The 11,867-nt window shown below is 45.2% G+C and overlaps 1 protein-coding gene across 1 annotated transcript; it reads right to left on the bottom strand.

Moving 5' to 3' along the window:
• Nucleotides 1-484: 484 nt before the first annotated feature.
• LOC126728500 (flotillin-like protein 2) lies at nucleotides 485-3,191 on the bottom strand. The gene is made up of 3 exons (XM_050434309.1): nucleotides 2,901-3,191; nucleotides 1,753-2,136; nucleotides 485-640 (listed from the first exon to the last, which is right to left on the bottom strand). Exons 1-3 carry the CDS (start codon nucleotides 3,189-3,191, stop codon nucleotides 485-487), a joined length of 831 nt encoding a protein of 276 aa, XP_050290266.1.
• Nucleotides 3,192-11,867: the final 8,676 nt, after the last annotated feature.

Genomic DNA, 11,867 nt, shown 5'->3' with positions numbered 1-11,867 from the left:
AGATGTGGTGGGGTTGATAGCAGAAGAAGGTAAAGAAGAGGCGTCAAAGGCCATGAGTGCTCTAAAAAAAATTGCACTGGTACCAAATTGAAACGTATGCGTATTTAATTGTAGTAACCTTCTCACAGTCTATTGAGTGTTTTGTATTGTATTTATAAGAACGATTACACATTATAAGGAATCTAACAAATAAAGATTACAGGAATTCAAAATATGAAATGGTCAAATGCAAAAAAAGGAGATATGGTTAATACTGATAATTAATAAAGTAAGTAATATTGAAAAGAAAAGAAAACAACAAATTCACTGATCCAATAAGCATAAATGAAATTAGTATTAAACAAACTGATATTATAGAGCAAACAACCAAATATTTACCCAATGTGCCTTGCCCTCTATATGAAAGTCAAACTAAAAAACCATTAGTACGTAACTTTTATCGTGGCATTATTTTAATAGTACTATACTTAAAAAACCAAACACATTAAGGAGTGACATCACTCAATGTGTCAAGCCAAGTAGGTGGTAGCATCCCAGTCTGCTCATGCACAGTCTTTAGCAATGGTGGCAACATGCTATATACCCCAGCAACATCCTTCATTGGCCCTGTAAAGAGGGAAAATTTCCGACCTATCACAAGCTGACACGTCACATTACCAAGTCCACAAAATACAGCCAATTACAGAACACCATGTATTGCTGCTAGGTTTTGCTATCACTATTCAGAAGCCAACAGAAATTTGCCAAGTGTCATGCAAGAGCCAATCACGCATCAGCGCACGTGTAAGCGATGACTCAAGCAGCCTCGCACGCATAAGCGATGACTCAAGCAGCTTCGCACGTGTAAGCGATGACTCAAGCAGTCCAGCACGTGTAAGCGATGACACAAGCGAACCAATCAGGCTGTGACATATGTCACCAATCAAGTTCCGCCACGTGTCGCTCACCTACCCCCAAACTCCTATAAATAGAAGCCTTCCTGAGGACCAAGATTCAGAGGGGAGGACCAGATTCAGAAGGGAAAAAGCTTTGCTGGAATCAAGCTCTGAAGCCTCCAGGAACTTCAAGAACTTCAACCCCAAAATCGGAGAACATTCGAAGCAGAATCATCCAGATCATCTGCCTAGATCCTAAAGTTTGCGGGAATCAAGCTCAAAGGTCCGAAAACATCAACAAATCATAAATCAGTGAAGTTCTACGGATTCAAGCCTCTAAAGCCCCAAAGAACTTCCACCACAAATCTTCAAATACAAAGAACATTCGAAGCAGAATCATCCAAACTATCTGCCTAGATCTCAAAGTTCACTGGAATCAAGCTCAAAAGCCTCCAGAAACCTCAAACAACCACAAATCAGTGAAGCTCCACGGATTCAAGCCTTTAAAGCCCCGGAGAACTTCCACAACAAACCTTCGAAGACGACGAACGCCCGAAGAACATACGAAGAACACGAAGAACACAAAGAACACGAAGAACAAAGAATTTCTAACAAGCTCATAGCCAGAGATTCATTGTAATTCTGTTCCAAAGATCTTCGATCCATTCCTCAACCAAATTGAAGGATATCTTGTGTTCAAAACAAAATCACATCATCACAAATCCAATCAACAAATCTTTTAAGGAGATCGAATCAGAGGATAACTCTTTTGTAATCACAGAGAATTGTACCACACAATCATCAATACAAATTCGCATTTGTGAAACTATTTTCACTTGTTCGACTTTATTTCGAAACGAGAAATTTAGTCGCTTACAGGCCCATTTGAACCATCTTCACCACCTTTTCCATTAGACCAAACAGTAATCTTGGGCTGCAATCCATTCACTGCCTGTGCATTATTTCTGGCAATTTCTTGGTACATATCCTTGTTGATCATCATGTAGTCCCTTAGTGCAGTGTAATTTCCTCCAAGTTGTTTCAATAGGGTGTTCAAGTAAAAGCCTTCAGCTTGTGCGAGTGCAGTAATTCCTTCAGCCTCTTTCTTCTTTGCATACAGCGCACTATTCGAAGCTTGTTGGCATGCATAGAACTTTGCATCTGCACTTGCCTTCTCTGCCTCAGCAGCTTTCTGCTTCTCATAGAGGGTTGCTTCTGCTGCTTTTTGTTTCTTGTACAGCTCCCAATTTGCCTCTTGCACCTATATCATCAATGTTTCACATTCATATTAATAAAAAACCAATTGCTTATCGTGGGGTTTTGGCTTGTGTACAAGACTTGTAAGATACAAATATAAACATAAAATCATAAAGTGAACCGACTTACTAACGTACTAAAACCAAAGCAACTTGTATTACCATCAAGTATTTTCACTATATATCTTTTTATTATAAGTTAAAAGCATGCCTTGTATTTGTGGAACGTTTTGTATTCCTTGTTATCATATAATAATAATATCAATATTGACATTAGTGAGAGTGATTTACAAAGAAATGAAATGAAAATATCGGTCACATTATAATTCAAAGAAGTATACAATATGGAAAATAACACCATTAATTATTCTATCGAGACAAAGAGTATATGTTAAAGGAATATTACAAAGTCTTTATTCCTATTAATAATAAGTCTTTATCTTCAAGCAATTAATCCCATTTGTTTTTCAATGTAAAATTTTGGTCCATATACTTTTGCCTACTTGTAATAATATTCCACCTATTAATAGTAAATCTTATCTTAGAGTATATTAAAGGAACTTTCTGAATGGAAAAGTCTTTGTGCCACATAAAGTGACACAGAAAAAGCCATAACTCGCCACATGAGCGAGTTGTGGCTTTTTCTATGCCACTTTATGTGGCACTAGAAGAACTCCTTCTGAATTAAGTAGAGCAGCAAACAACACAAAGAACAAGAAGAAAAATTAACTAGTGTAACTAAACATGTTAGTTTCACCACCAAATATACCTTAGTCTCATACTCCACAGCTGCCTTGCTTAGTAATTCGGCCCTGAGTTTCTCAGTCTGAGTTAATACTTTCTTCTTCTCCACCTCAGTTTGCAACTCAGCCTCCCTTAAGGTCACTGCCTTGGTGGATTCCACCTCTGCAAGCTGAGAAGCCTGAGACCACCCAGCATTTTTCGTGGCTAGCTCAGCCTTGTACTCGGCCAACTCAGCTTCTTTCCTGTTCTTAAACAGTTCCACTTCAGTCTTAACCCTAATTTCTTCCTTCTGGGCCTCTCCCTCCCTTTGAGTCATTATCATCTTGGTCTCTGCATTAATTTTGGCAGCATTTTATGAGGTTTGGCCTTTCCTCTCCTTTGCTCCGATCTCACCCTTCTTCTGAGCCTCAGCAACATCAATCTATAACATACATATAACAACATTTTATCAATTTTATTGTTAGTGACAAAAAATAGAATAGTTAATTGATGAACATGCTAATTTTTGTATAAAAAAAAGAGTATTTATATATACATATTATTGTGAAGTTAATGGCAAAAATTAAAAATTTTCCTCTATCACTATCGAGAATTATAGATTATGACCATTAAAGTTATAACTGAATTTACAATATAATTATAATAATAATAATTTAGAACTGTAATTTCACTCTGTGTGTGTGTGTGAGCGAGTGAAGATAATAATGACAAAAATTAAAAAGTTTTAGTCTATCACCATTGAGAATTATAGATTATGAACATAAATTTAGAACCAAACGAACAAAATAATAATAATAATAATAATGATGATGATGATAAAATTAATAATTTAGAATTGCATTTTCACATACTTACCCAAATTAAAATGAAAGAACGTATATTTGTGTGTAGAATTGTAGCCAAAAAAATGTGGAAAAATCAAAACAAAATTTGTATACCTTAGCTTGATTGGCAGCTTCCATCTGGGTTTTCTGGCCAAGGTATGAGAAATACTCATGGCCAGGCACATCCACAAGTTGTTTGACATTAGCATTGTAGATGAGAAGGCCAAACTGATCGAGTTCAAGTTGAACCTTTTCGAAAACTTCTTTCTTGAACTCCTTGGTACCCTTAAATACCTGTTCCATGGTCATAGAGGCAGCAAGCACACGAGTCTCTCCCTCAATGACACCTTGAACAAGTTTGATAAGGATAAAAAGGAGTCTGGTCTCTGACCGACGGTTCTGTGCGACCTTCCATACGTAAGCAGACGGAGCCATAGCAGACGGTCTCTAAGTGTGACGGTCTTAAGAGCTGACGGTCTAAAAGCTGATGGAAATAAATTGAGGCTGACGGACAAAGTAATATGACTTGCTCCCCACGATACAAGTAAGGGATTGACTTGTTTCCCACGCCATAGAATATTCGAGAAACCCCTATAAGGAAAGGATCCCGAAAAATACGCCCAAAAAGGACTCCTATAAGGAAAAGACTTCTACTCCAAGGGAAAAAGGGGATGACCCTTGCTACTATAAAAACCTTAACACCCTCGTGATCCAAGGTACGCGTAATTTTACCCTCTCTAGCACTCTAGAGCAGTGAGAATAGTTCTAACTTGACCTTCGGAGGGTATTCGGCCGGTACCACACCGGTGCTCTCTGCTAGGTTATTCCTTTTCATTGTGCAGGTGCCATTTACGATCGAGTGAGGAGCGTGCGACTCATTGGTGGTATTGTTTTCAGTATCATCAGTTGGCGCCGTCTGTGGGAAACGCTTTAGCACGTTCTCGCTTTTAAGACAAGAGAGTTACATGGTACTCACTCGCTCAATGGCGACCAACAACGACATTCAAGAAGAAGAAACTCCTACAACCGCGCTTGAAAGACAGGTGAGGACGCTCGCCGCCGCCGTGGAGCGCCTCACAAAGCAAAATCACAACCTAGAAGAGCAACTGAGACAGAAGAATGCAGCTCCCAACAACCAAGGAGCAGAGCAGGAAGGAACCAGCGCTGACAGGAGAAACCAGGAAGGACCCCAGGCCAGCAACGCCCCGAGCAAACCTGAACGACAGAACACGAGCATCCCCTCCCTCGCGGAAACCACTCCGCCCCTCGTTCTCGCGGAGATGCAAGCCATGAAGGAACAAATGGAGGTTATGATGAACGCTCTCAAGGGACGAGTATCGAGCGACCTTGACGACCTTGTCAACCGAACGGACTCACCGTTCACCACTACCGTCAACTCCTACCCGTTGCCAAGTAAGTTCCACATGCCGCAGATAGACAGTTATGACGGGGTCAAGGACCCACTGGACCATCTGGAGACCTTCAAAACCCTAATGCACCTTCAAGGAGTAGCGGACGCCATCATGTGTAGGGCCTTCCCTACAACGCTAAAGGGCGCAGCAAGAATTTGGTTCAGTCGACTGGCCCCAAACTCCATCAGCACCTTCAAAGAACTCAGCGCTCAGTTTACCACACACTTTATTGGAGGCCATCGGTACAAGAAGTCTACGGCTTGCTTGATGAGTATGAAGCAGCGAGAAGACGAAACTCTAAGAGCCTACATCTCCCGCTTTAATAAAGAGGCGCTCTCGATCGACGAAGCTGACGACAAGATACTTGTCGCGGCATTTACAAATGGTTTGAAGAAGGGCAAGTTTTTGTTTTCCATATACAAGAACGACCCAAAAACCATGTCAGAAGTGCTTTATCGTGCCACAAAGTATATGAACGCTGAAGATGCACTCTTAGCTCGGGAAGAGAGGCCTAGAAAAAGAGAACGGCAGGAAGACGGTCGGCAGGACCAAAGCCGAAAGAAGGCAAGAACCACGGACCGAAGGGACGAAAGACGCCCTAAGCCCATGGGGGGAAGGTTCACAAGCTTCACCCCGCTAACAGCCCCGATAGATCAAGTCCTTATGCAGATCAAGGACGAGGAATCGCTGACGTTCCCAGGAAAGCTGAAGAGTGACCCCAACAAACGTTCCCGAGATAAGTACTGCCGATTCCACCGCGACCACGGCCACGACACAGCAGATTGCTATGACCTCAAGCAGCAGATTGAAGCCCTTATTAGACAAGGAAAGCTGCAGAGATTCGTTAGCAAGGAGAGGGCGGATCCCCCCGCACAAGACCAGCACCCCCGACGGGACAATGAGCGACCAAGGCCCCCAATTGGGGATATAAGGATGATCGTAGGAGGGATGACCGCTGCCGGGTCATCCAAGAAGGCCCGTAAGACCTATCTCCGGATGATACAGAATGTCCAACTGACGGGAGCCGTGCCGAAGATAGCAAGAAGAGAAGGTCCCGTAATCGGATTCTCAGAAGAAGACGCACGACGCCTTCACCATCCACATGACGACGCACTCGTCGTCAGCTTGCGTGTAGGAGATTACAATATGCACCGGGTGCTCGTCGACAATGGCAGTTCGGCAGATATCTTATACTACACCGCGTTCCAGCAGATGAGGATCGACAGGGGGCGACTGATCCCAACAAATGCCCCGCTAGTCGGCTTCGGCGGGAGCCGAGTATTCCCACTGGGTGCAGTCACCTTATCCGTAATTGTGGGTGATTACCCCCAACAGATAGCCAGGGACGTGACATTCTTGGTTGTTGATTGCTCATCAGCCTACAACGCCATCCTCGGGCGACCCACGCTCAACTCATGGAAGGCAGTAACCTCCACCTACCACCTGATGATTAAGTTCCCAACTGACTACGGAGTAGGGGAGTTGCGCGGGACACCAGGGTCGATGTCCTAGTAGACTCCACGGCCCGACACCAGTTGCTGAGCTTCATGGACGCTTTCTCGGGATACAACCAAATCCGAATGCACGAAGCCGACCAGGAGAAAACGTCGTTCGTAACCAGCCAAGGCCTATTTTGTTACAAGGTCATGCCCTTCGGCCTAAAGAACGCAGGCGCAACGTACCAAAGGCTCATGAACAAAATGTTCGCACAACAGATTGGGAGGAATGTCCAGGTCTACGTAGACGACATGCTAGTTAAGAGCCGGAGGGAGGAAGATCATCTAGGAGATCTCAAAGAAACATTTGATACACTCCGCTCCTACAATATGAAGCTCAACCCAGGGAAGTGCGCCTTTGGAGTAACGGCAGGAAAATTCTTGGGATTCATGGTGTCTCAAAGAGGAATCGAGGCGAACCCGGATAAGATCCGAGCCATTATGGAAATGACACCGCCAAGAAGTATAAAGGAAGTGCAGAGCCTAAATGGAAAAATAGCGGCACTCAACAGGTTCGTGTCGAGAGCAACGGACAAGTGTTTGCCCTTCTTCCGGACATTGAAAAAATCCTTCGAATGGACCAACGAATGCCAGCAAGCGTTCGAAGAATTGAAGGTTTACCTCTCCTCTCCACCGTTGTTGAGTCCGTCGCAGCCGGGAGAAGAGCTTTTTCTCTATCTGGCCGTCTCCCCCGCAGCTGTTAGCGCAGCCCTGATGAGAGAAGAAGAAAGAGTGCAAAAACCCGTATACTACGCAAGCCGAGCGCTTCGCGGTGCCGAGGAAAGATACCCGCCGATGGAGAAACTTGCCTTCGCATTGGTTACGGCAGCCCGAAAGCTCAAACCATACTTCCAAGCTCACACGGTAAATGTCCTGACTGACAAGCCTTTACGGCGAGCAATGAGCAGCCCCGAGGCCGCGGGCCGACTGGCATTATGGGCGATCGAGCTGAGCGAATTTGACATTCAGTATCGTCCGCGGACCGCCATCAAGGGACAGGCTGTCGCCGACTTTATAGCTGAGTTCACCCATGACGAGGACCAGGGGGCAGCAGAGTCCCCTCAATGGAGCATACATACGGACGGATCATCCAACAGGCAAGCCGCAGGGGCCGGTATTGTGTTACTATCACCGGAAGGAGACACCATTGAATGTATGGTCCGTCTAAACTTTCCCGCCACCAACAATGAATCAGAATATGAGGCACTGATAGCAGGACTCGACCTCGCCAAAGCAGCAGGAGCCACAAAGGTAGTCGTCTACTGCGATTCACAGGTCATCACCAACCAGATAAATGGAGACTACGAGTGCAAGAGCGAAAAGATGAAGAAGTACCTTGACGAAGTAAGGACAAGAGTGGGCGACCTAGAAGCCAAAATCATCCAGATTCCCCGAGAGGAAAACGAGCGAGCAGACCGTCTCGCGAAGGCCGCCTCAGCAGAACGAATGGTCGTCTCTGGTAATGTACTCTCCTTTGTACAGCTCTCCCCGCTAATAGATCTCAGCAATATGCAGGAAATATGCTCCGACAGCGGCTGGGTAGCGCCGTTGGTTTCGTACCTAAAAAACGGGGTCTTACCGAACGAGAAGGAAGCTGCAAGGAAACTTAAAGTCCAGGCGGCAAGGTTCGTCCTGATAAAAGACGTCCTATACAAGAGAGGTTTCTCCCGACCATATCTGAGATGCTTGGGTGCGGAAGAGGCAGACTACGTCATGAGAGAAGTACATGAAGGAATCTGCGGAAACCACTCAGGGTCCAGATCATTGGTACACAAGCTTGTACGAGCAGGGTATTATTGGCCCACCATGCAGAAGGATGCCGAAGCCTATGTCCGGGCCTGCGACAAATGCCAACGGTTCAGCAATATTATTAGACAACCAACCGAAGAGCTGACCCCAATGACAGCCCCATGGCCGTTCGCACAATGGGGATTAGACATTATGGGACCATTCCCTACAGCTATGCGGCAGCTGAAATTCCTGGTAGTAGGCATCGACTATTTCACGAAATGGGTGGAAGCTGAAGCTTTAGCCACGATTACGGAGAAAAACGTTCGGAGCTTCGTCTGGAGATGCATCGTATGCAGGTTCGGCATTCCTAGAGTCTTTGTCTCGGATAACGGGAGACAGTTCGACAACGACCATTTCCGGGATTTTTGCTCACAGTTGGGAATAAAGAACCACTACTCCTCCCCCGCCCACCCTCAAGCTAATGGACAAGTCGAGGTCACAAACCGATCCTTGCTCAAGATCATCAAGACTCGGCTCGAGGGGGCAAAGGGTATATGGCCCGAAGAATTGCCAAGTGTACTATGGGCATACAGGACGACGGCAAGAACACCAACAGGAGAAACACCGTTCCGCCTGACGTACGGAAGCGAAGCAGTCATCCCGGCAGAAGTCGGACTCGCAAGCTATAGGGTACACAACCATGATGAGGACAAAAACGATGAAGCTATGCGACTACAACTCGACCTAGTGGATGAGATCAGGGCAGCAGCAGAACAAAGGCTCGCTAGGTACCAGGATCGCATGGCCAAATACTACAACTCTCGGGTCCGACACAGAGACTTCCAAGTCGGAGACCTTGTTCTTAGGAAGGTCATGGGCGCCGCTAGGGACCCTACCCAAGGGAAACTCGGCCCCAATTGGGAAGGTCCTTACCGAATCTCGTCGTGGCAAAGAAAAGGGACTTACCACCTTGAAACATTGGAGGGACAGAAGCTACCACATCCATGGAACACCGAGCACCTACGGAAGTACTACCAATAGAAGCAGCAGCATGAAGACCAACTTTTATTTTTCAACAAATTATAGTTTAACTCCTCAGATTTATCGTTTACTTTAGTTTTTTCGCAACAATACTTTTTTTTTAGCCCAAGGGGCAGGGTTTGGTTTTAATTACTTTTATTTAAATGCATGGCAATAAGAGGAGTTTTATTCAGAAATCACTGAAGTATATTTTTCCTCCGACGGTCCACTGAGTTTACGACCCAAGAACGACTAAGTCCATAACTCACGGACTAAGGAAAAACCTGACGGGCTAATGAAAGATGTTAAGGCATCAAGGCTAAAAAAGGCCATAAAAATAATGGTCCGAAAAGGCTAAAGTTAAAAGCTGACGGTCCAACAGATAAAGTTATCATATGGATCGAGCCTTCCAAACCGACGGACCAACAGGGATGTCAAAAGGCATCGAGGCTAATGGCCATAAAGATAACGGTCCGAAAAGGCTAAAGTTAAAGCTGACGGTCCAACAGATAAAGTTATCATATGGATCGAGCCTTCCAAACCGACGGACCAACAGGGATGTCAAAAGGCATCGAGGCTAATGGCCATAAAGATAACGGTCCGAAAAGGCTAAAGTTAAAAGCTGACGGTCCAACAGATAAAGTTATCATATGGATCGAGCCTTCAAAACCGACGGACCAACAGGGATGTCAAAAGGCATCGAGGCTAATGGCCATCAAAATAACGGACCGAAAAAGCTGAAGCTAAAAGCTAACGGTCCAATAAATAGAGTTATCACATGCATCGGGCCCTCAAAACTGACGGTCCAATGGATGAAAAATTTTATGGTAGACGGACAACTTATTGACGGTCTTACCAAAAAATGAGACTACTTACAAATAAGTTTCTCCAACCAACAAGCCTGTAAAGATGACGAGCTAATCAAAAAGGCTAAATATTAAAATAATAGGCGATCTCATTAAAATTAGTCAAACAATAAAAAGTCAGTATATATGTTCAAAGTAACGGACAACAGATAGATTGAATTACAAACAAAAAGCCCAACAAACATACGGGCACTTGAAGACATTGTTCAAAAATTACAACTAATAAAGGATTAAGCGGCAGGAGCGTCCTTGGAGACCCCGTCAGCTTTATCCTTCACGATCTGATCTGAAGGCCCAGCAGGGGTAGCGACAGCAGGCTGAGCCAAAACAACCCCAGCATCATTAAGCAAGGAATCCAAACTGAGGGGTTCGTCATCTCTATCAGCGGCAGGAGTCATTGGAACGGAAGTGTCCATGGTGATTCCAGACAGATCCAGTGACGGATAAGCTAACGACACTTGCTTCAGACAATCGTCAAAACCTGCGCCATAGTAATCAGCACAAGAGTCGATGAAGGACTGAGTTGTCTTAAACTTTTCAACTGCGTCAGTCCCAGCCGTCACCACCTGCGCACGTAAAGACGAAACCTCCTCCTCAAGTTTCTTCTGCTCACCCTCTGCTTCTCCTAGCTTCTCCTTCACCTCCTTCAGATCCGTGTTTAAGAGACGGACGGCCTCCTTGTATTGCGCCTGCTGGTCCATCAGGGTGGAATTGTGCCTCCTCACCCGAGAGACGACGCCTTCTTTGGCCACGCAACGGTCTTGGAGTGCTTTAACACGAACCAAGGCCTGAAGGAAATACAACCATCAGCTATTAAGCAAGGAAAAATATCAGATTAATCAAAGGAAACATACCCGTGCAATATCAAAGAAGGCTGACGCCCCCAGGTCATCCGTCCCAAGCTGAGCACAGGGATCCAGGTCCGTCTGTTTGATAAGAGACTCCAGACTCTCGACAGCGTGATCCTTGTGAGTCAGCAAGCAACGGGGCCCCTCAATGACGGGACCAGAGGAAGTCATCACTCCTTTCCCAGCACCGTGACTAAGCTTGGGAGGTGACTTCTGGGAGAGCACGTCCGTAGGAGTGACGGCCACCTTCTTAGAAGGAGGATCATCCTTTCCGTCGGATTTCCTCTTGATTGAGCCCTTCAAGGAGGAATGAGGAGTTGACGCTCCATCCTTCCCCTTAGCTTTATCTTCTTCCTTCTTACGGGCGGCAGCGGCCCTCACCCTTTGCTTCGCAGCCTCCATCTCTGCACAAAGAAAGCTAACGGATAAGTAATCTGACGGATGAATAGTAGCAGACGGATTAAATAACGCATTTACTTACGTTTTCTTGAAAATTCTTCCAACTTCCGTGCTTCGACCGTCGGCTCAGGACCACCACAATACAAATGTAGAGTGTCTAGGGTTATCAAGTCCCTACACCTACGTTGCTCAAGTGAGATGGTGAGTATCCGACGGATGAAATCCCTCTGTTCGTCAGACACCTCCGGACGAGTGATGGCTGAAACAAAAGGAAACAGACGGTGTTAAAAAGAGACGGTGAAAATGGAAAGCGACGGTAAAAAGAAAGAGACGGGGGCAACCTGACTCCCTAATATAAGCCCAAGTATTATCAAAATAACCCCCGGGCAACTTATC

Source organism: Quercus robur, chromosome 5 (assembly GCF_932294415.1).
Source record: "Quercus robur chromosome 5, dhQueRobu3.1, whole genome shotgun sequence".
Lineage (NCBI taxonomy): Eukaryota > Viridiplantae > Streptophyta > Magnoliopsida > Fagales > Fagaceae > Quercus > Quercus robur.
The sequence above is the reverse complement of the archived record's forward strand: the minus strand, read 5'-3'. Positions and strand labels throughout refer to the sequence as shown.

What these genes read in the sequence shown, in the direction of transcription:
- LOC126728500 (XM_050434309.1), bottom strand. Translation starts at nt 3,191, where the DNA reads ATGACTCAAAGGGAGGGAGAGGCCCAGAAGGAAGAAATTAGGGTTAAG. An exon ending in CTGTGGAGTATGAGACTAAG is followed by an intron (nt 2,137 to 2,900) that starts GTATATTTGGTG and finishes TTGATGATATAG; the next exon opens with GTGCAAGAGGCAAATTGGGA. An exon ending in AAGATGGTTCAAATGGGCCT is followed by an intron (nt 641 to 1,752) that starts GTAAGCGACTAA and finishes GTGACGTGTCAG; the next exon opens with CTTGTGATAGGTCGGAAATT.